A 24,073-nucleotide genomic window follows, 5' to 3' on the forward strand; every position below is an offset into this window, starting at 1 on the left:
TCGATAGAAGAATGACTTATAAAGAATGATCTCTCGGATATGTAACATTTGTTTCTAATCCCCTCTTCTGTATTACTATATAGGCATTTTCATCCTCCAATTCTCCGAAGCTGGCAGAACAATGGGTTCTTCAGTTAATACCATTCCATTTGGTTTTGTACTGGAGGTCAAAAACAACCTTGTACCTAAAGTAATCAAAACAATTAAAGAAGCATTAATAGAAGAATCACGGGACCAAAGAATAATCATTAAAAAAGAACGTCCGATCACATGGTAAGTACAGTTGTTTTCGAAAATAATGCTGTTAATGCGTGCCAGAGAGATCCGTGGATCTCGAATTCCCTTTGGACCCCGTCGGTACTACAGTCAATCAATATTGAGCAAAAATTGTCATGAAAATTGTGAAATTACTCATTGCGAAATTGTCAAATTGTTTACGGCATATTCTGTCAAAATGGAATAATAGACAAATGTAACATAGAGTAACGTAGAACCCACGAACAAAATTTCATGAATTAAGAAATTAATAAAAATTGCGTATCTCGAGTAAAGACTATATAACATCTATTCTTTCTAAATGAAACGAAAATTATACATCTGATATATTCTATTTCCTTCCAGTGACGACATAACTATATTGCATATCAACGGACAAAGGACTCAGATCAACTCAGAGACTAATTCCCAGTACGTCAAACGTACACTTAACCACATTTTCACTGCACATTTCGATAATTATCAAGTGCCAGGCACCAATATCACACTCAACCGTGGTCAATCTATCATTGCCGAATTGCAAAAGCATAGTACCGTGAATTTGTACATACTGCCCGATACGGCCATTAGTTCAATGGTTTGGTGGCGTACGGTTATGTCGCCAAAACTTGTTAGCGGTATTGACCAATGCTTGGTGATTCTCCTGCTATACTATGGTTTGATATTCATTTGCCCGTATTATTACCGCAAATCATTAAAAATGGTCGTTGCCCTCTTGTCGATGTGGGCAATACAAATTTTTCTGCGTGCGTACTATAAATGGTCCTCAGAGAATAGTTATTGGCTTAGAAAAATAACTCCTTTGTTTTTAAATGCTTTTGGGATCACCTTTGTTCAATACCGCATGGAGACGTTCAAATATCCTGGCGCATCTTTTATTCCACTTTTAATTTACGAAGCTTGCCGATTGCTAGTGATGAAATTGGCCAACAATAAGAACAGGCGAAAGATCACCTTAGCTAACTCGATGAAGAAACATCTACGTTTGCCCATGCTTGCGTACATTCTACGTGGCAGCGAGCTGTTCCAGCAAGAGGCTATCGCACAAATATGCTGGTGGAAACTTCTAGGAAGCGGTTTAGAGACCGTCTATCGGTTAATGACGTACTGCTTACCAGCATGGTGTTGGAAATGTTGGGCAAGTATACGTTCATCTCTATGAATCATCATTCATCATTACACTTGTTGTAGCAAACTTGTGTAATTTGTTACTTTTATTTTATTATTTTTCATTTTTTCATTATTTTTTATTATTATTTTATAACTTTTTTTTTAGTCTTTTAAGTGTAGCAATCAGACAAACAGTGAACGTTCAGACCAACAGGACAATAATGGGATTGAATTTATGGACAACAACAACCAGTTGGTCAAACTGAATCGCAGTCAAGTGGCCATGGACGGTTACTACGTTGAAGGATATTACATTGATCTATTCTGTCACTGTTTTTTCATACTCCTGCTGGCTTGCAAATATCCCGAGTTGTGGAAATGGGTCATTTTACGCCTCCTCATAGAGATCCCAATCAACTTTATAAATGTATATATATCCAAGCGAACTATTGATTTGTGAATCTAGTTGTACACTGCTATCTTGGAACGGTCGTTACCTCGGACGACATCACCAGCGAAATTCGCAGACGCATTGTGCAGGAGTCTTCGAGACAGTACGAAATTTGAAATATATCTCTCATTGATTTGCCCGGTGGTCCTCTATGGACACGATCCTTGGTCCATTCGAGCGGAGGATGCAAACGCTCTGGGCGTGTTTGAGCGACACATTCTCCGGACTATCTTTGGCGGTGTGTTCGAGCATGGAGTTTGGAGGAGAAGGATGAACTACGAGTTTGCTGAGCTGTACGACGAACCGGACATCCTGACGGTGGAGAGAGAGCATTGGAAAATCTTACACTGAGCATGCACCACGACAAGAGTATATGTTGTGAATCGTTTTAAAACGCATTTTCAAAGCATAAAAAGCATAAAACACTGCATTTTGAGACGCCATCAGACAACACACGAGTGAACGATGCAGCCTTACGAAGAAAACTTCTCGAATGGGTAAATTAACAGCGCGCTATTATTATTCAGCAGATCAGGCGACTTTTCATAAGAAATCTTTAACGCAATTCAAAAACAAACCTTTTTTAATAATGAAACGTTTAATGATAATAGAAACATTTTGCGCTATAAATTAACTAAGCGGTCAAAGAATGTGTTAATACCGTTTACTGTTTTTGGTTGCTCAATTTCGTTCTGTACTTAATTATTTGGGTTTTTACTATTTTGCTATAGCGCAACTATGAATAAAAAGATAGCAAAGAAAGGTCTTAGAGTGAAGAAGACTGAACGCAAATTAAAGACAAACTGGCCAAATGGAGAGCGCATAAATAGAGCAGGAAAATGTAACGTAACAAAATAGGTAAAAAAAATAGGTCAGTAGATTGAAAAATATGGCATCGAATATATCTCACAGATGCCCACCTTATTCCGTGATAAACTATTGCGCGCTATTGAGCAGCGATTTATCTTCCATTTTTTGAAGAATTCAACACTATACAAGATACGTAAATATATCTAAGAAATATTTTTAAGATTGATATTGCTCAAACACCAGTAATTAGAAGTAGCCAACTCGAGGTTGATTGCACGGACCAACCGAACAACTTGTTTTCTAGTGTTTCCTAGTGTTCTAAATGGGTTGGCAAAGTATTTCTACACAACATTTGTTGTTTCGTTGTATGCACTAGAAGATTTAACGATTTTTTTTGCATTTGGGTGCATTTATTGGCTATACACACGATACAACCGTTATAAAATTCAATTCAATTCGCTTTATATATTAATTTATTTTCCATCAAGGATGTACAAAAGATAACTTAACCTCTATCATATTAAATATCATAATATTGAATATTAAATCAAAATCTAGATCTAAAGGGAGATAAAGAAGGCAAATTAGGAAATGGAATGGGAAAAAATAGGAAAACAACACAATTAGGGAGAATTTGTACGAAGAATTTGGCGGAAAGTAGAAGAAAAAAATCTATATTTCGTTCTAAAATCGAACCAGTAAGCAACATCGTTGAAAGCTTGCACACACGCAGGAGCTGGATCATTGCTACCGTACTGCGTGCGTCGGAAGGTATTTGGAAGGGATAGGAAGGGGCGAACAGAGGCTAGGCACATCAATTTCGCTAAGCAGGATTGGATGCGGAGTAGGAGAAGACTGCGACCAGACAACGCTAGAAAACTTTATAAAAGACCTATAAAATTTGGAGACAATACAAAGGAATAAGTAAAGGGAAATGTAGGATTTACTAATGATTTTTTTAAGGTGTACTGAAAAGCTATGTCTGTGACTAAGCCACACACCTAGATCTTTTACAGACGACACCTGATTCAGAGGAACACCATTAACCCAATCAACAAAAGCAGTACGGTCAGCGGAGTGGCTAAAGGAAAGAACATTGCACTTGGGAAGACATAAAAAACGATCATTAGCATTACACCAGGTTGAAAAGCAGTTTAAATGATCTTGGAGTAATAAACCTTCGGAGGGCACGGAGATAGGAAGAAACAGTTTATCTTTAAGAGTATGATCAGGGAATCGTACGCGGCTTTAAAGTCGATGTAAAAAAATCTTATCCGGATCGTTCATCCGTAGCAAGAACTGACTATCAATCTCGTATCCGACCAGAAATCGTTACATGTTTGCAAATATTGTATTACTGTTAACATACCATTATACGTTCGTTTAGAAACGGTTTAACGTGTTTCGGAGAATCATTTGCACAATGTTTCCAATAAAATTAAAAACATGAAAATTTCGAATTATTTATTCCCTTAAAACCTAAAACTACAGTGAAGGAAACATCATCGAACAACAAAACTATTGAAGCGTTTACTCCGACTTTATTATTATTTGGCACAAATCTACGAGTTTTTCTCAAGTCCATTACAAACATCGCACTCAACATGGGACAATTGTACAAATATGCTCCCTAGCAAAGTTGATTAAAAATCAACTCCGTATCAACTCAAATTTGGTCGTGGTATATGCTTTCGCCATAGCTCCGCCATTTTGTCCATGTCAATGTAATAAGTGCTATGATTGGATTTCCAATGGTTATGTTTAGACCGCCATCGATCATGTTTCACAACAAAGATTATGAATTAGCAGTGTGCTGATTGGCCATGGTTATGAGAGTGTGATCTCACTCACTCTCCTATACTTTTCTCATTCCATACACGATCGTACGATCTTTAGATTGCGCAGATGCACAAACCGTTCTTGCGGAACGGTGCTCATTTGAGGGGCCTCAATGCAACCCCACTACTTCTTTTAACTTAGGGGCTCCAACTATCATTCCGCGGAGTTCCACAAACTTACGAGCTACAAACACTCGTATCGGAAATGCGGTAGTCCTCTATGGCCATGAGTCGGGGACGATAACGGATTTCAGACCTGAGCATGTCAGGTCGACGACGGAGAAGTCAAGACTGTAGACGTAGGAAGAACACAGTTTCTCTCAAAGTTATGGAGTAGCATAATTAAGTCCTTTGGATCGTAGGAAGACGTAGGAAGAACACAGTTTCTCTCAAAGTTATGGAGTAGCATAATTAAGTCCTTTGGATCCGCTAAGCAATGTCCAATTTTCTTTTTTTTTATTTATGGTAATTTCTAATTACCTATTTTTTCCGATTATTGTTTGATTTGAAAGAACAATGCCATGTGAAGACATTTAGAAATAATCAAATATTCTTAATAAAGCAACCGTCACGATCTGAGTTTATGACCATTTATGTACGCTCGTCGATTACATTTCATTGCACCTTGTAAGCATCCTTCCTTAAATAGAATGCATGTTTCGCTTTCAATTAATGATTCCAAAGAGATTCTTTTTTGTTGCCCATAACCAAGGTCGTACAGCGCACAACATACAGCAATTCGTTTTACTTTAAGAATAATTGGAAAGTCATTAAGCGTATGATCGAACAATAGTTTTTGTTATACAAAGTTTGTTTATATTATATATAATAGAATAATTATACTTCTCATTTCGGTTAACATAACGGTGGGAAACGTAATAAAACCAGCTATTACTCATATTCGTATTACATTAAAAAAATCGTCATGTTCCAATTTCCTACCTAGCTAAATCAGACTCCTCCTAGGTTTCTAGATTCGGTCAAATAATCTATAGCGTCATGCATATGGTAAAGGAAGTACTGCATGGAAGTAAAGTCACTGTACCTAAGGTAGTCCTTTAGTTCATTTGGAACATGAATCGATTGTAGTCGGTCGAGGAATGTGGCACTTTCGCTTGCCTTTACCGCTACATCCATCCCGTTCCACACGGTGTCGCGCACAACGTCGCGTGCCAAGCGCTTGAGTGTGAACACATGCAGCTGTGGCTTGCTGAAGCACTTAATCCTTTTCCATGTGCCAAACAGATGCATAAACCACTGAAACAACCGATTTCCCTTCGGTCCGCTCGGCAGGGTGTCGGAATACATGAATAGCGTGGTACAGTACTTTAGTAGTGGAAATACTAGATCCGGCCGCATTAGCTGTTCTTCATCGTTAAGTAAAATCTCCACGATGCCATCCGCCCCTTTGTTGCCGTACATGCTCATCATACAGTCGATGATTGGCTGGTATGCCACGAGCTGCTGTCTGCTGTTCATCAACGGTTTGTCGATCATTAGATGTTTGGTCAGCAACGCAACCTGTACGCTCGACTGTATTTCACTTTGAATGCATTCCAGAGTTATCGACTGTACGAATGTTGCGAAATCTTCCAACAGTTGCTTCGCATCAGTTGCCATCTTTTCCTCCTCCAACTGAATGGTGGTTCTGAACAATTCTTCCATCTCACCGCCCACCTCGGAAATTATCTCTTTAAGAACCGGTTCTCGCAGAATGTCATCCAATTCCTCCCTTTCGTTGGATACCGATCCACATTGGCACAGGACGAACAGTGGTAGTAATTTGTAGTACTTTGTCAGCCTCTCGTACAAGGAACGGATCGCTTCACGTACTTCCCTCCCGCTCTCGGTTTTGACGAAGTATTCAATCAACGACGTGGAGGAATAACTCAGCACAGCCGGTTTCAGTATGTCATCTACAAAATACCACACAGCGCGACCTCCGGCGTTTGGGTATGAATGCCCAAGCTGGTAGAGAACTTCGAAACAAGCAATTTTCTGTTCCGTCGCATATGCGGCCCGCGAGGCGAATACATCCAACATCGTGAACCCATCATCTTCGTCCGCGACAAAGGGCACTTCTATATTGACAGCATCTAACAAGCTTTCCAACATTACCTCATTGCCCGTTACGATGGCAGCGATGTACAACGGGGATGAAGAGTCCCTCAGCAGCACATCGTTGATCTTCACCCCGTGCACAATCAGTTGCCTGGCGAGATCGATGCGATTTTGAAGTACAGCAAAATGCAGCGGTGAAATCGATTCGTATGCGTCCACGGTCGCGTTCGTTTTCTTTTCTAACTGCCACAGATAAATGATGATTTCGACGGCCGCTGATTGTTCGCAGGCAAGCGTCAACGGTGTTAAACCATCGAAATTTTGTGCTGCCAAGTCCGGATTAAAACGTTCGACGATCAGTTCTACCACGTCCAGGTTCTGACTGTTAACCGCATGGTGTAATATGGTCCATCGATTACAGTCAATCTGCTTTCCAATGTCGGCGCTCGGCTCTCCATTGTCCAGCAGTTTGTGCAGCTCCGTAATATCTCCCTCTTTAACAGCACACCAAATATTTGAGTCGCTCATTGTGGGGCCAAACACACTGTTGAAGCAAGAGGACTGAAATAGAATCAAATTGTAATGCTTCTTTAGCAAGAGACTGCGGAATGCATTTTAAAATACACGAAACACCACGTTTGGCTGAGAAAAAAATTCACTAGAGAATTATGTGAGCGGGTGTGCGAGTTTGCCACTCTGCCATGTACATACGGGAAGCATAGACTGATCTATTTGACAGCTAGCCTATTCGTACAATCTGGCCCACAGGGATTCCTTTGTTGTGTTTATTTACTGTTGTGACAGAACGAACTGTCAATTGCTTTTTGACGTTTCAGATGGATTACGCAAAATTATGTTTGGGCCACGATCTTCTGGAGGAAATCCGACGAAAATCTTCTGTAAATTCAACTCAAGATTGTAAAACATTTTATGAAATACACACTTCATCTGCAAAATAATTGTTAGAAGTACGTTTTTCATTCTTTGTGAGTATTTTTCTTAGCTTCCTTCGGCCCAAAGAACAACCTACTCCATCTCCGGAGCGGAACTAACGTTCCCAGTCCATCACTAGCGTCTTTCTTGCCCATATTTTCGCAATTGAGGTTTCCCAGTAAAAAAATCGCTCCCGTACCGAATTTGCACAGAGCAGAAACTACTGCAGCGCATTTTGCGGTGAAATAGTACGGTAATGTTTATCACCGCATGGTTCGCAGTAGCGTAAAGCATAAAGTGTATCTTTCCGTCGGTGTGCAAGTGTTGAGTAGAAGTGGCGCACCGTTCAGGTGATGTCGTGGTGCTGCTTCCTCGTCTGACGTCGTACGTTTTTTGCTTCATACGCACGGCAGCTAATCGTACAACGAAGGAAAGAAGCAAAAGTGGAACGGAAAAGTACTTGCACGGTACAGTTTAGCCCCGTACAGGGTCTGGGTATGTCCCCGGGGGAAGATATGTTCCAAGTCATCTGTCGCGAGTGAGTGAAACCCCGATTGTTCACACCGATTCCGTGCGTGAATGTGAGTTGGGAATCTGTGATTAGGTTTTCGTTCATCACACCAGGTTACCAGTGCGCGAGTTCCCCGTGAATTGATGGTTGAAAATCTAAGCCAAACAGAAGGTGCGTAGGATTACGGGGTGTAAGCAACCAACGACGGAAAAGAAAACACCAGACTTCAAGAAGGGTCTTACTTCGCCTCCAAAAAATGCTGGCTGTCAATTTTGACTAAACGCACCGAGCAACACCCAGAGTTCCTACTGCGTATGCGGTCATTTGTGTGTGTTTTCTCTGCTCTTGGTATTGCACACTGTCAGCATTTATTTTCTTCTACATGCTAGATCAAATTTAAACCAAGCAGACAACCAACAAGTGCGGTGTGTTGTAGAAGCTACATACGGAGAAAAGACGACAAAAATCGATCGACCGTCTAGTGGGCCGTTGTGAATACGTTCGTGAACCGTTTCCTCTGTTCAAGTGTGATGGTTCCACCAGTTCCTTGAACCACCCCTTCGAGTCTAGTTAGCTTTTCCGGTGCCCTTCTCTATATACCCGGTGCTTCTTTTATTTGCACACCAAGAGCAAATCAGTGAAAACGATGTTGCCCTTCACGCCACCGATCGTGAAGCGGTTGCTCGGCTGGCGGAAGGTTCCGGCAGACGACGCTGCCGAAGGAAAATGGGGCGAAAAGGCGGTCAAAAGTTTGGCCAAAAAGATGAAGAAAACGGGCGCCCTAGAGGAACTGGAACGGGCCCTTACAATACAGAGCTGTCACACAAAATGTATACCGATACCCAGGTAAGCCTAATGGAATAAACGATTTGCCTCTACCATCTAATCAGCGTTGTTGTAAAATAATTAACCTAGTAAGCATAAGCATGATCTATAAAATAATCAGTTAATATAAATTTTTAGGCAATCCGTGATGGTTAATGCTACCCCAGAGAAGGTTCATTCGGAATGCGTGTGTGCGTATATGTGCGCGAGCGCGAAGGGAACCGAATACACACATTGTGAAAAGCATGTGCCATATCTAAAGATCAAGGACAAAGTTAACTGTCCACATTCCGACACCCGAAATCATTGTTTTGAGAAGCAAGAGCATGCTAACATGACGTGTTAACACACAGAGGAAGCCGGTTTTGTGGCTCCAATGTTTCCATTTGCAACAAACACGTACACATAGGCATCTTGTTGGGGCCGGTTGTACGGAACAACAACGGTGTTGTTTTCGTTTCCGTGCTACCCGTGGACATTTGGGTAATAGTGTGCACCCATGACGTGAAACCGACATTTGATTACATGACTAGGAATGAGAGCCTGCCCGAAACACGCATTCAGCTTTATTCAGATGCAACTAAATAATATTAGGTTAATGCATGATTTTGTTTTTGAAATCTAAAAGATGATGTTAATATTAGTTGATGCAATTTGTATCTCGTGTACCCACCGGGCCACTGATTGATCAAAGAACCGGTTGTGCTACTTCGATATGTTGAAAAATGACGACATTGAATGTTGCTCGCTAGAAGCCGAATGATTAAAATACAAAACAAATATTTAATCGCAAGATGATATTTTTTTGTACGCGCTGTGAAGTGTGATTGTATCGTGCGCATTGACATTGGTCTAGCGCTTTATCGTTCGATTTACACAGACGCGATAAGGGACAGTTTAGTTGTTGTTTGATATGGCTACACAAACAAAACCCGCGCGAACACAAACGCTGTTGCGTTTACTAAGGTACCCGGTATCCTTTTAACACGTAGTTTTCGTAGAAAAGAATAGTGTTCACATTTGTTGTGTCTCTCTTACATTTCAAAACCTCAGCTTTGTTGTCTTGTTTGCGGTCGGAGTCGATTGTATTGCGTCATCCCTGCTAGTGTCGAACTCTGTGTGATCAACTGTTTGTTGGAACAAATTTTGAAAACCCAGCTTACACTGTGGGTAGTAAGATTGGAATTGTGGGTCGACTATACATTGGAAATTGAACATAGGTTGATATGCCCTATAATATTGATGTAGATTAGAACCAAATTGCCATCTTTCTTGACAAGCAGCAGCAGCTGCAGCAGAATAGAAGAAGAAGTACCCTGGCAATATGGACTTTATTTTATGAATATGTTGACCAGTAGCCAATCTCCCGAAAGGTTCTGGGAAAATCGCATTTCGAATGTTTAAGGATAACGTTTTATCAACGGCACTCAGAAGCAATGGATAGGACGAGATGGACAAATGCATGCCAATTTTTCAGGCTTGGATTCTCTCAAGTGTCGACGCAATAGGACCCAGGCTCTGTTGCGGGTATCTTGCTGGTTGCGTCCGATCATTCAGATTTTCTATCGCTTATCCATCTCAATACTTCCGCATAACTTTCGTTCTCGTGACTGTTCCTGTCAACTAGCCGGTCACGATGTAGTCATAATAAATCAGTTTTTGTTGCGGACCTTAGAAAAAGAAAACAAAATTGAATGTTATTTGAACCGAATTCAGAAAACGATCCGAGTTCACCTGTAAATACCTAGCAACTGTCCTTTAATTATAAAATCTGACAAATTTACTAATGACTGGGCGTCTCCATGGAAAATGGTAATTTTTCCCCTTAACTGAAAATGTCATTGTACCTACTAACTAGTAGTATTTGCAATTTTGCAACGTATATCCCTACGATTAAAGTTTTATTATCCAGTTTTAGTTAGTTAAAACAATACTCTCCGATTTTTCGTGATAAATTTCTATGTGACGTTCCTTGGCAACCATAGGCCCTGGGACAAGGTCAACAACACTCCTGTTGTGAGCGTGTGTTCGTAACAGCGTTAACGCGGTTCGTGTCTATAGTTTGTCTGTCTGTCCTGTCCGTCCTGTCTGCCGGGTGGCTTTGTGCGAATAGATGTTTGTTATGAGCAGAGAAAAGCGAACAGAAAAGGACAGGCAGCACCAAACCATCCAGGAACAACTGCTCAATAGGCAACATACGGTGTGCGAGTATTACGCGTATGCGCGCGCATCGCCATTTGCCTAAAATGTCCCGTTACACGTATCCCTTATAGGAAATGGCCAGATGAACTCGGCGAGAAATGAACTCACCAAACTATTCGTCTGTACAGTCTGGGACCCTTTAAACGATCGTTTTTAAGGCGACGGGCCACAACAGTAGGAAGGGTATAAAGGATGAACGAGTTTTGAAGTGCAGAGCGGTTTATTGTTTTTGGTGGCGAGAACTCTACTCTGTGCTGTTACTGGTTCTACGCATCGTAGCAGTCAGTGAATGTCTCACGTACGCTATTCGTCATAGTGCTCCGCTTTCTATTTCACTCTTGCTCCATAAATAATATCAAATCATAAACACCAGAATCCTCGATAGTGGCACGAGTGTAAATTTAAGGCATGTTTTTCCAAAACCTAGCTCTTTAACATTATACGATTGTTTGATAACGTTCAGCGGGATAGTTCACCGCGTAAAGTGTATTGTAAAAGTACTTGCACGCATTATGGCCATTCGATGAAGCTTATATTCGCATCGTTTATGATAAAAAGGAGATAAAAATAGAGCTACACAAAGATATGAAACTTCATGAGCGTTCCAAAACAAAAGGCGATCTAAGCAGACGTCGATTGGAGAGGAACAGAAGTGTCGGCACAACGCTGTCGCGACAGTTTGCTGTTGTTGTTGTTGTTCGCTGTGTGTAGTGTGACCCTTACCCTTGGTCTGCCACAAACGTGGAAGTATTAGTGAGAGGTGTACACAGTTCATTTACCTCGCTTAGCTTCCTCAAAAAACTCTCCAGTATCGACCCCGCTGTGCTTTTGTACGTATTTTGTGCGACTATCCTTAGTTTTATAGAAGAGTTGCTAGGGTTGCTGTGTGCGCCATTAAATTTTGAAGATGATAAATCCCGGAAGCGTCATACATTCGCCACCGTTGTCGCATCAGGTGCACCCTGTGTGAGAGGTGTGCATCTCGCGTGTGTTTGTGCAACTGTGGTGAATTGCGAAATACACAGACGGAACCAGACGACGGCATCGACGATGTCTCAAAATTAGCATAGAAATCGGTTTTCGGTCCTGCCTGCTTATTTTTGTCGTTCCCTTTTTTTTCGCCATCATCGTCATCATCATTGTACCCCCCATCATCATAATCGTGTCATGTGTGCAACGTTATTCATCATTTTTGCTACGTTCTGTTTGCAGTTATTTTTATCTCCTTTATTCCCGGACGCTGCCGTACGCTGATTAATTTTATCTCTCTTTACTTTATTTTTGCTCTTGTGCACTACAATTTCAAGGTATTTGAACCTTGAACTACCCCAGCAGAACAATCGTGATGCGTCTCCATTATTGCAAAACTCATCATCATTTTTATTGAAGACCCTCAAAATTGAAAGTTCGCACATTTTCCAAAAACTGTTAATAATCTCTGAAATCATTTGCACACATAACAGTGTTTGCTAAAATAAAAGCATATGAAATCAAGAGGCTTCCCAAAAATGACGCACTAAATCAATCCCGAAAGAGTACAATAACGGATTGATAAAAAATCGTTTCACTTTTAACTTTAATATTGTTCTGGTAGTAAAATATATTTAACAAAATTTTGATAACTACAGTGTTCAGTTGCTAACTACACTATCCACACTGTGTGCCATACAGTTTGTCCACACATACACGCGTGTTGTGAGGTTTTTTTTTGGATGGAGAACAAAAAGAGGAAAAAAACATAAATATTTGGCAAACGTGTGTTTGCAGATTTCAAGGTTTTCCACGCAACCCGGCCCGCGAACGCACTCATCATTTTCCCCACCATATTTTTGTTCAACTTGTACTGTACTGCCACACTCATACAAACACACACCACTTCCACCGTACTGCGCATAGAAGGCTTTTGTTTTCATTAGAGTGTGCTGTGATAATTTTTTTTTTTCGAGCGCGGAAGTTTATTTTCATTTCATTTTCACCTCCATTTTATTGAAGAATGATTGAGCTCATGTTTGAAAAGAATAGTTATGATTTAGATTATTTTTTTTACTCATTCATCAAAAGTTCCGTTTACCATCTAAGGGAAACATAAATTGATATTGAAAATGGAGCGACCGTTAAACTTTCCAAAAAAAAACTTTCCATTTATTGTCTATAAACAAAAGCAAATATATTTGTTATCGGTGTTGTCCGTTTATTCGTTATTGGCCAATTTCCGATAAACAAGGATATATCGACGTCTTCCAAGTTATTGATTATTTCATTTAACAATCTTTTTGAAAAACGAATTAAATTGAATTGACAGTTGAAACTATATTTAATTTTTCACACCTAATTATTTTTCCTCACCGTATTGGGTTTGCAAAAATAATAATAATAATGCAATAAATGATGTCGGTTGCATAATAAATTATCTTATGTTGGGCTAGGTAAAATTGTACATTGATGCCTCAGGCGTATTGTTCCTTCCGACTATTACATGTAGCTAAACGCCACATAAACGGCCAGTAGAATGATGTAAAGTTTCCAATTCACAGTCGGTGTAAAAATGTATTCAAACTCATCATTTTCGTTGTTTCGCTTTTCATCACCCCAAAGCTCCGAAGCGGGTGAATGTGTATACATGCACACATTTTTAGTTATTTCCTTTTTTTACCGGTTGCGTTTCGGTCACGGATCAATGAAATCAGTACCGACGAAACAAAAACACAAAGGGTAGAAGCAAAATAGCTAAAAAAAAGAGTACAAGAAATAAAGAAAGAGACATAGAAGGCGAGATAAAACGAGCGATGGAGCGTCAGCAAACCTTCTTCACATGTGTTTCCGTTAAAAGCAAAAGAAACAAAAGAACACGGCAAAACAAACACGCCGCATGAAAATGGGAGCGCATATTATTAAAAGTGTAAAAAAGTTCGACATTTTTAGGGGATGAAGAGTGCACAGGTGATGATGATGGGTTCGCGAAAAATGTAGCTGGTGGGCGGTGAGGGAGAGGAGAGAGGAGCTACATGTGTGCGCGAGAGTGTGTTGGTGCTCCAGTTAAGTTGTCTACTTTTGCTGCTGCTGCGTTCGTTGTGTGTTGTGCGTGTCTGAGCGTGCGGCCCCTCTATGCGTAATGCTATGTTTTTCTTTTGTTTTTGCGTTCGCCTCTTCAACATCTCGCCGATGTTGTGTGTATTGTCGAAGCTTTTAAAAAGTATGTTTAACACTGCGCTTGTATTAAAATATTAAGCGCCAGTTCTTTACGGTTGATGTGGACATGGGCATGGAAATAAAACCTACCCACGCTGAAAAAGCACGAGACATGGTATAACAACATTAGCTTAATTGGCGGATATATTGAAGATTATTGTGCTAATTATAAGTTTTATGTAAGCAAGCAAATAGTGGAACTTCATAGTTCTATCATGTTGAAACTTTTTTTTTGTTTTTGTATGTTTTGTATGCTTCGTCGCATTTTGTCCACTTACACATATTTTGGCGCTCCCGGTGCTTCCCACACTTCCGCAACTGCCCTTTGCACGTCTAGACACGCCATCCTCCCCAATGTTTTGCCGTCCATTGCCTACTGCTTATCCAAGCTGTTGGTATGCGTTTAACTCTCTTTCTCTCTCTCTCTGTGTGTGTGTCTCTCTCTCTCTCTCTCTTTCTCTTTCTTGTTCTCTCATGTGGAGTGTTCTCGATGCGTGTGTTCTCTCTGTTTTGGGGTTGTTCTTCTCATTTCTTTGCGTGCAAAACGATGTGTGTGTGTGTTTTTGCTTACCCACCTGCCTGCCTCTTCCACCCCCACGAGAACAACACTCCCTTGGGGAGGGCAATGAAAGCAAATTGTTCACGATGATGATTTGAGATGCGCGCCCACGGAATTGCTCCAGTGTGCACCGGGGTGTGCGTGTGTGTGTACCGGTGTCTACATATATATTTAGATGGCGAATGATGATGATGATGATGATGGGGTTTCAGTCCTCTCCTTTCTGGCTCGCATCAGGAGCAAGCTAACCGGCGCTCGGACAGTGTTGTGCTGAATGTTCCAACGGATAGAAGCGCGCCATCAAAGGTGCACCCTCTGCGGGCTTGTGTGTCTCGTGTTTGTCCATTGTTGAGAAGAAGAAGGAAAAGAACTTTGAAAATATTACATACACACGGTGAAGTAAGTCTACCGACTCAACACTTGGAGCTAACCTTACACTCAACATTCGAAATTTGCGGATTTGATTGCGTTCCCGGGCGTGTCTGCCTTTCTGCTGCCTGCTTTGACCGCCTTGGGGGATGAACGTTTTGCACGTTTTTCGGTGCAAATTCTATGCGCTTCTTGTTGTCGCCGTCCGTCATCGTGTCTGAGCGATGGATGTAGCGGTCTCTCGCTTGCTCACCCAACCAGACATAGCGTGTCCCGATGTGTGAGCGAGACAGAATGGGTTTTGCGCGACTGTATGCGGTACGATGTGTCGTAGTGGCCTAGGATGACGGGAGGAGTGCGTGCTCAAGTACGGGTTGGCACTGCGCGAGTGTTTGTGTGCGGCTTGCCAATAAGGGGTGAAATATGCTTTGTGGTAGTGGATTGTGCAATAGTCGTGCTGTCGCCGCGGGGTGACAACATCGCCAGAAGGCGGGCAATTGAATCAGTAATTAAAAACAAACAAAAGTGACATTCAAAAAACATTGCAACTTCCTGCAGGGATGAAAAATCAAAGCAATCTTCTTGAATGTGTTCAAGGTTTTTTTTTGTCACTTCGCAGTATGCCATGCACATTTGATATTTCCTGCCGACTACAAAACGGTGCAAAAATCAATTTTGATATGGAAACAGTTTGATAACAGCAATGATAAAATATAATCGATATGATGTTGTAGCAGTAAGGGGAAAGAAAATTTGTGGTAAAATATGGGGAGCTGTAAATGAAGGTTCCGTGTGTGTGCCATTTTTTTTTTAAATGCAGTTCTGTGTTTATTTTGCTAATTGGCTACAGTTGTGTGTACACGGAACCATGTCACTGACCGAATGCTAGGGCTTGTTTGCGCATTTATTTACCAGTTCGATGTACACAGGGTGATGCGTAAACATAAAACTCATTTGGCACTTGTTCGATTCGATTGTGGCATGAATGACACGGGTAAAAGGGAAGGTTATGTTGTACAGCACTGTAACTCGAAAAAAAAAAACAACCGATAGTGGCATTTTAATTTCGATTTCATTCTGTCCCAATGTCTGCTTTGTGCGTGTGAGAGTGCAAAGGAAAGAGAATGTATTTGTGTATGGAATGTATGTTTGAGGGGAAGATGGTGAATAACTGCAACGACGGTGTGTGTGTTCATCCCTTGTTTGAATGTATCTGCTCTGCTGGAACCGGAAACGCAACCGCCGTGTACCGTTGGGGAATGAAGTTGTTGGAAACAGGAAATCGTCATAATGGGCCAGTGAAGAGCATGTTGGTTCGGTTTGTTTTATCGCTCACGCTCGCGCGTGTGTGTATTGGACGTAAAGCATTGCATTTATTTGCCAACAAACGCCGTCGTTCCGTGCGCTAACACGGAAGATCGCCGGGTGAATTGTGGAATGATGTGTGATCTTGGATAATCTTCGTCCCGCGCGCTTTAAGTGGCATGCAAACACACTGCACGGGATTGTGGGATTGGAATATATGGTAATGAAGGAGTTTTAGGTGTGGTCGTCGGTAACTTGCAGGAAAGCTGGGGTGCAAGGGGCACTGTGTGTGGCGCTTTGCGAACTCTGTTGAAGTGTGGAGTGCAAGAATTGCATGGTTAATGAAGATGTGCATAGCTTAACACCCATGGAAAGTCGCTAGCATATGAAGGTGGATGAGAAGTTATTGGAAAATGGGGGGGAATGATTTATACATTTATTTCAGAATGATTGTTGGAGATTTAAAATGTTGCAAAAATTGTTAACACATTGAAAGAAGCACAGGGTTTCAGGTGCCTTAATGAACGTAAAAATCAGAAATCGTTCGGTACGAAAAGGATAAACCGTTTGTTAGTTGTGTTGTCCACCAATTTTGAGATCATGGTTTGGAGAAGATCGCGATTGTAGTTTTGAGTTTTTGTTTAAAGCGCGTTGGATCTGTTTCACTTCCGGCGTAAAAGATCGATTGTCGAGACATGGTACCGCAAGGAGATTCAGAAACAATTCATTTCTTTCGGATGGCCGTTTGGATGTATCACATCCCATATTGTGTATTTCTTTTGGGGATTGGATTACATAAAATTTTAATGTCATTGTATGTTACTTGTTATATTAGAATGAGTTTAACAGACGTTTGGAAAATTTTCGTCCGTATCAATATTTTTGTAGTTGTTAATATTGACTTTAACTTTAAACATGAATATAATGCTTGCTTTAGCCAGTCGTTGCGTTCCATGCTTTGTTGTTACAAAGCATGGTTTGGCGCAATCGATATGTTTTGGTGTTGTACAGAGAAATGAACTGAACCGTGCTAACAGATAAATAAATCATAAATAAAAACACTGCCCAATCCAACTCCACAGTTCCACATCCCAGCTAATGATTACAACTGGCTGTGTGAATTGAATCAAAATGGACACGAAAGGTTGTCAGTATGTAGGGTAAAAGCGTGTAGCCTTCCCCTGCACGTTGTCCCATGCTTCGTTCGTCGAAAGTTTGCAATTCCATAAATCGATGAAGCGCGACACCTTCGTCAATGTACCGTTTCCTCGCTTGCAGTCTGGTGCCACACACTTGTGCGTGGGTTTGGGCTTTTTCTTCGATCGTTATTCACTCCACTGTGCAACCTCGCGAAACGGCTTCCCACCGGTCGTCTTGGCGCTTAAGAGGCAAGGTGGAACCCACGTTTGTCTGTGTTTAGATTGGCACAATTCATTAACGAACCGGGGGTTGCCCCATGGGTGTGGGTTTTTGGTAGCGGGTACACGAGGGCATAATCGAGAGAAAGATAAATTGTACGCTGTCCTTCGCGCTTGTTCGAGATCGCTACTTCTGGCGGGCAATTACATCAGCCGCACGGTGTTTTCAGTAGACGCCCGGGAGATGCACTACGGCGCAGTGTCTGTCTGCCGCCGTTTGCAGCAGTAATGAGTCAGCTTTGGCGCAAAAGTGGGCGCAAAAGTTAAGAAAGTGGAAATATTTACCGTGGCGAAATTGCGCAGCACCTTTCGCGAGCTTCGGGAGTGTGGGATAAGGGCAGTGTTGGACTTTTTGGATTGTTCACAGCTTACCTGTTTCAGCCGAATAAATTTGTTAAGATCATCTATTGAACTGCAACTGGAATTTTAATACTAGCTTTAAATAGTAAACTGTTCCGGATTGTGACGATCGTAATTCAAAAGTTTAACAAAGTATTCCTTTTAAGAATTCTGGTTGATATGTTTCAACACTTTGTGCTGGCATTGTAAATGCTTTTTTATATATTGTTATTTCACCCCCCCCCTGTTGGGACCATTTCCCTACTTGGGGTGGAATACGATCACGTCCTACTCTTGGAACATTGATTGCGCTGCATTTTCTGATTGATGACCTAATCGTGTCGTTTACGGTTAGCGCTGTTTTATGGCCTTCAATTAGCTTATCTGTTATTGGCAGCAGTTTATTGACCAGTTCCAAATGTCTTTCCGTAGCGGATGCAGCTCTGGGGATAGAGATGTAAAAAATGTTGTAAACCATTTACCTTCCTTTTAGATTAATCTATGCCGTGAATTATCGTATCAACCTTGTTCGTTAACACGCTATTTACGATTGTTGTCTTTTTATGTTTTTCTTTTTTTTTTGCAGAAATGGTTCAGCGAATGGAGAAAATGGAGTTGCGCTAAAAAAAGGTATTCCTCACGTCATATACTGTCGACTGTGGCGCTGGCCTGATTTAAAGGTGAGATATCGATGGACAGAAGCGTAATATTCTGACGGAATGTTAACAAATAACTGCTACTGTTTTACAGAGCCAGATCGAGTTGAAAGCACTGGACGTATGCGAGTACGCATATCATCTAAAGAAAGACGAGGTGTGCATTAATCCATATCACTACACTCGTATCGAATCGCACTCGCAACACTCGCAGCATCAGCACCAGCCGCAGCAACACCAGCAACAACAGCAGGCTCAGCAACCGCTGACCATTTTGGTTCCGAAGAACCTATCGAACCTTCAGGGAGAAAGCTCTGTTACCTACACATTGGATGATCTTAGTAATACCGTACCAGTCAACATACAGTACAATGCATTAAAGTATGTAACGGAAGATTCACCCCGATCAGCCTGTGCCCGTGATAACCAGCCCTAACAACGATCCTTACATTTTATCAATTCTTTGCTAGTGATAACTATGTAACCAGTCCTCAACCATCGCAAGTATCAGCCCGGCAGCTACACCAGCAACTGCAGCAGCAGCAACAGCACCAGCAGCAACTTCAACAGCGACAGCATCATCTATCTTCACCGTGCTACATGGAGGCAACACTGGGCCAACAGATACCGACCAACACAACGATTATGGACTCGGTTAGCGTCAGTGTGGGCAACATACCGAACACCGAAACGCCACCGCCCGGTTACATGTCTGAGGACGGTGATCCGCTCGATCAGAATGACAATATGAGTGAGTCATTGTTGGTATCCGCGTTCTTCTTAGCGAATTATGGTTCTTTGCACGGTCGCCCTAATGACATTTTCACCTTGTGCTAATATATTATAATTAAATGTACTGTATGTTTTACATCCTCACGCGGGAGATAGTGGATGTGAATAACTCCGAAGCGCTACACATGGAATAATGTTTACATGTTTTGCATTTTTATTTGTTTGTCGTCACGGAAGCGACTAATCTATTGTTACCCTTTGCCACTACATCCAGCCGAATTGTCTCGCATGTCACCATCGGATATGGATACGCAGCCCGTAATGTACCACGAACCGGCGTTCTGGTGCTCGATCAGCTACTACGAGCTAAACCTGCGCGTCGGCGAAACGTTTCATGCCTCCCAACCTTCCATCACGGTCGACGGGTTTACGGATCCTTCCAATTCGGAACGGTAGGCAACACACAACGGTGTGCGATTGAGCATTTCATCTCTGAATGGTTCGTTTTGCTTTCCCGCATTCTTTCAGATTTTGTCTTGGACTCCTGTCGAATGTGAACAGAAACGAAGTTGTGGAGCAAACGCGCCGTCACATTGGCAAGGGCGTCCGGCTGTACTATATCGGCGGGGAAGTGTTTGCCGAGTGTTTAAGCGATTCCAGCATCTTCGTTCAGAGCCCGAATTGTAATCAACGGTACGGATGGCATCCGGCAACGGTGTGCAAAATACCACCAGGTAGGGAGATAGACGTTTGTTAACGTACGTTCACACTAAAGCTCTGTTTGCTTATGTTTGCAGGATGCAATTTAAAAATCTTCAACAATCAGGAATTTGCCACACTGCTGTCAGATTCCGTATCGGCGGGATTTGAAGCCGTCTATCAGCTGACCCGGATGTGTACAATCCGTATGTCATTCGTGAAGGGATGGGGCGCAGAATATCGGTAAGTGGAGCGTCTTGCTACGCCATGACACACGTTGTATGCACGTAGCTTTACCGCATTCAAAGCTAATATTACCTGTGATTTTTGTAGTCGACAAACCGTTACCTCAACGCCGTGCTGGATAGAGCTGCATTTAAACGGTCCCCTGCAATGGCTCGACCGCGTCCTCACCCAGATGGGCTCACCACGTTTGCCATGTAGTTCTATGTCCTAAACCAACCACCCTCGCGTACTGTTGCCATGTGTCCACGAATTGGTGGATGTGGCGCTTTAATGCGCTGTGGTGGAAACACATACGCCCAAGAGCGTACGGAGTGGACCGGCTAACTTTTCTACCTCCACCGGACGATGTTTTGCTCCTGCACCTTCTCCTGCAGTACATACGACACACGGATATTCTACGCCCTACGAGGTGTAACAAATTCTCCAAGAGGTTTTTATTTTCAATTGCTCATTTCGAAAGCTGTCCGCGATATGAATCGTGCATACACGTATGTGCTTTGATTGATTGTGTGTTTTGTGAATCGCCAAAAATTCTTCGTACTTCTCTTTTTTTAATTCAGTTTACCTTTCTTAATTTCTCGTAGGGTGATTTTTTTTTCCTAGAGAAATATTATACTGCACGAGCACAATGAAGAACGTTTTGCTATGTTCATATAGAGAGAGTTTGTTTAAACTTTTCGTTACTAACCCCCGTCGATACGATGAAGGATGAGACAGCTAAATGTTTTAAGCATATAATTTGTTCCTTATCTTGTGAAAATCATCAGTCGCAACGACGAATCGCAGCGAAGGAAGGTATCGCTTTAACCAAAACGTTACGATACATTGATCATGATCAAGATGTTAATGTTAAGTTTTTTTTTCTTACATTGATTTGTTTAATTACGTACATGCTTTTGGCCCTACTCCCTACCTGGGCGTTACATTACTTACTAATGCTGCAAGTCCTTTGACTTGAGTGGCGGTAGTGTTATTAACTTTTGGGAAAGAAAAAATGTAGCATATGTAGTGCCAGGAAATCAGAAAACAACATTACACGAATATTTTTTGTGCAACAGAATGGAAGGTACTATTAAGTGTGTGTGATCCTGTGTCATAGAAGAAAGGGAAAAGAGAGAAAGCAAGGGTTGGAAAAGGAACAGGTCGTGGCATCTTTGTATACGTGTGTTTGTGTGTATGTGTGAATGGAAAAGAGCCGGACGCGGATTGTTTTGCAACAAAAACTTCCTATCAATTCCTTTTTCTTGATTGTTCTCTTGCGTAAGGTTCGTTTGGGGGGAAACTTTCTTGGTTCACAAGCTGAATCGTAAATCGTGTGAAGAGTATGTAACAAAGTAAAAAGCAATGTACAACAGAATGGCAGATTTATTTTTGACACTAGAAATGTGATGATTCAGGTGAGACACGCAAATTTTTGGAAAAAGTTAAAACAATATTAAAAATATTCTACAGGATCTCTGGAAGAGAACATAAGGACGAAAGACTAAAATATTGCTGCGAATCGGCACGGACACGTGGATAATGCGTTACATACATTGTAAATGTACAGGAACAGACATAGTTCAACATAAAAAACTCGGTTGTTCCCGAACTCGGTGCAACCGAAGTCACTGAAACTGGTTGGTTCGTAAAATGATTTCTTTCGATAGTTTATGGTTTGTTCTTAGATCAGTTTATAACTCAGCTAAGTTTAGTTGTTTACTTACGTTAACGGTTGGAAAAGGAAGGAAGAGGTACGGAAAGAAAGGGAAATTCGAATCAAGCAGTTCTTTGGATGGCCATGATGCCGTCGTGCATGTGACGAAGATGCACACTCTGGGGTGATAAGTTCTTAAAAAAGTATGTTGTGTGAGATATCTAGGGTACATGAGTACACGAGTGCATCTAGGTAAATGATGGATCAATTATGAATTTACACCCGCAGCATGAATGGTAGAATGTGGTTGGTCATCGATTGATTGGACATTAAACACCTTACTCTCTTTATCTTATGAAGCAGATAATCCCGGGTTTGTTTTTTATCCTTCTTTTCATCTCTAGAGAGACCACTATGAAATATGTTACAGAGTGTTTAGAGAGATTTGTGTGTGTGTGTGTGTGAGTGATGATCCCGAACGCAGGAACGCTAACAGCTGGATTTTGAAACCAACCAAACTATTATTAGTAGCGATTGTTAGGTTGCGCTTATGGAAAACAATAAAATCTGAACAAACACATGAAACAAATGGTGAAAATGCGCCACAGCAATGAATGTTCCAGCGGGCAGTGGTAAAGATGCATCCGATTATTTGACGAAAGTTTGCTGCTAACTTATACTTAAACCCATTATGGGAACGGAATGGACACACAACCGAACCGTTTGAAGAGTGAACTACTTTTATTCAACCTCCTCACCATCGCAAACGATGTTGCTCCGTTACAATAGCGGTGTAATGTCTACTAGATTGATCGGCCACACCATCAACTCTTCTTGAAATAGGTATATGAGATATTACCCAGGTATATAGACGTACCCGGAGACATCTATTGTTGATGTTGCGTTTCGTTTGTTCTTTAAAAAACCAAAACAATTATTGTATCCAGCAAATTTGTTTGATACGGCTTACTGTGCATTGGAATGTTGTTTTTTTGTCGATCCGATCCAGATTCGGTACCGTTTTCCGATTGGTTTTCTTCTGCAGGCGAGACAGAATATTTAGCATGACCGTCTCATTCATTCTGCTAGTGTCTTATCCATTTGGTTAAAGCGGTGGTGTTCCTAAATTGCCCGGGCGGTGAAAACACGTGCAAAAGCAAGAACGTAATAAAATAGGAAATGTGTAGCCTAATACGCGTATGTGGCGCTCTGAAACGCACTGTGTGTAATGGAGTATTCCATACCGCAGGGGCAATTGGTGTGCGTGAACCAGTGAGTGCAATTTCAGGGGCTGAACTGAATCGGAAAAGGAACATAATAATTTAATTGTTAAGAACCCAGGCATTAAAAACATAATTTCCATGTATTTTCATTGCCTGTTCATGAAATTGGGCCCCTAGAACGGCACTCGCATTCCTTCACAACTAAAGAGCTTGTTCAGAGCGTTTGAAACTGCTGTATTCGCCATTACCAGGGTCAGGTCCCTTCGTACTGTTAGCGAACAACGCTGCCCGGTTCCCTCAAGGTTGGGGCAACTAGTTGGAAGTTTGCCGTTGAAAATCGCGAAATTTCGACGGTTGAACTGAGCGAAAAGCTTGCAGTCGAAACGAGGTTTAAAATTATGGAGGCATTAAATTAACGGCGGATCACAGCAATGAATCTTTTCTCGTTTCGAAGGAATAAAAAGAAATACACGGTGGCGAACAACACGAGGTGGCGACGGTTGAATAACTCATCTATAAGCGGATTGCAAAATGAAACCAACTCCAGAATTTACTTAGTTTTTACGTGTGCCTATACTGGTATGTGTTCCTATGTTCCTGTTCCTGATCGTATGTCATAACGAGATCAGGAAAAAAATGTATTGACTGGAGGCGCCCAGTAGTTCATGAACGTTAGTGTGTGTAA

General features: G+C 41.6%; 3 protein-coding genes across 4 annotated transcripts; 2 read left to right on the plus strand and 1 right to left on the minus strand.

Annotated features, from left to right (window-relative positions):
* The first annotated feature begins 976 nt into the window (after positions 1 to 976).
* Positions 977 to 1,846, plus strand: LOC128300561 (uncharacterized). Its single transcript, XM_053036666.1, has 2 exons — positions 977 to 1,380; positions 1,567 to 1,846. The coding sequence occupies exons 1-2, from the start codon at positions 977 to 979 to the stop codon at positions 1,844 to 1,846; spliced, it is 684 nt and encodes a 227-aa protein (XP_052892626.1).
* Positions 1,847 to 4,928: 3,082 nt separating this feature from the next.
* Positions 4,929 to 7,074, minus strand: LOC128303764 (uncharacterized). Its single transcript, XM_053040824.1, has one exon. It carries the CDS (start codon positions 7,072 to 7,074, stop codon positions 5,437 to 5,439), a length of 1,638 nt encoding a protein of 545 aa, XP_052896784.1. The 3' UTR covers positions 4,929 to 5,436.
* Positions 7,075 to 7,660: 586 nt separating this feature from the next.
* Positions 7,661 to 22,752, plus strand: LOC128301326 (mothers against decapentaplegic homolog 3). Of its 2 annotated transcripts, none has more exons than XM_053037741.1 (9): positions 7,661 to 8,161; positions 8,380 to 8,836; positions 18,783 to 18,876; positions 18,947 to 19,233; positions 19,323 to 19,603; positions 19,859 to 20,036; positions 20,113 to 20,318; positions 20,382 to 20,526; positions 20,617 to 22,752. In XM_053037741.1, the coding sequence occupies exons 2-9, from the start codon at positions 8,637 to 8,639 to the stop codon at positions 20,738 to 20,740; spliced, it is 1,515 nt and encodes a 504-aa protein (XP_052893701.1). In that variant the 5' UTR covers positions 7,661 to 8,161; positions 8,380 to 8,636; the 3' UTR covers positions 20,741 to 22,752. The 2 variants fall into 2 exon arrangements, with proteins under 2 accessions (XP_052893701.1, XP_052893702.1); XM_053037742.1 differs by having other exon boundaries at positions 7,694 to 7,732.
* The last annotated feature ends 1,321 nt before the right edge of the window (positions 22,753 to 24,073 follow it).

This window comes from Anopheles moucheti, chromosome 3 (assembly GCF_943734755.1).
Source record: "Anopheles moucheti chromosome 3, idAnoMoucSN_F20_07, whole genome shotgun sequence".
NCBI classification, from domain to species: Eukaryota; Metazoa; Arthropoda; class Insecta; order Diptera; family Culicidae; genus Anopheles; species Anopheles moucheti.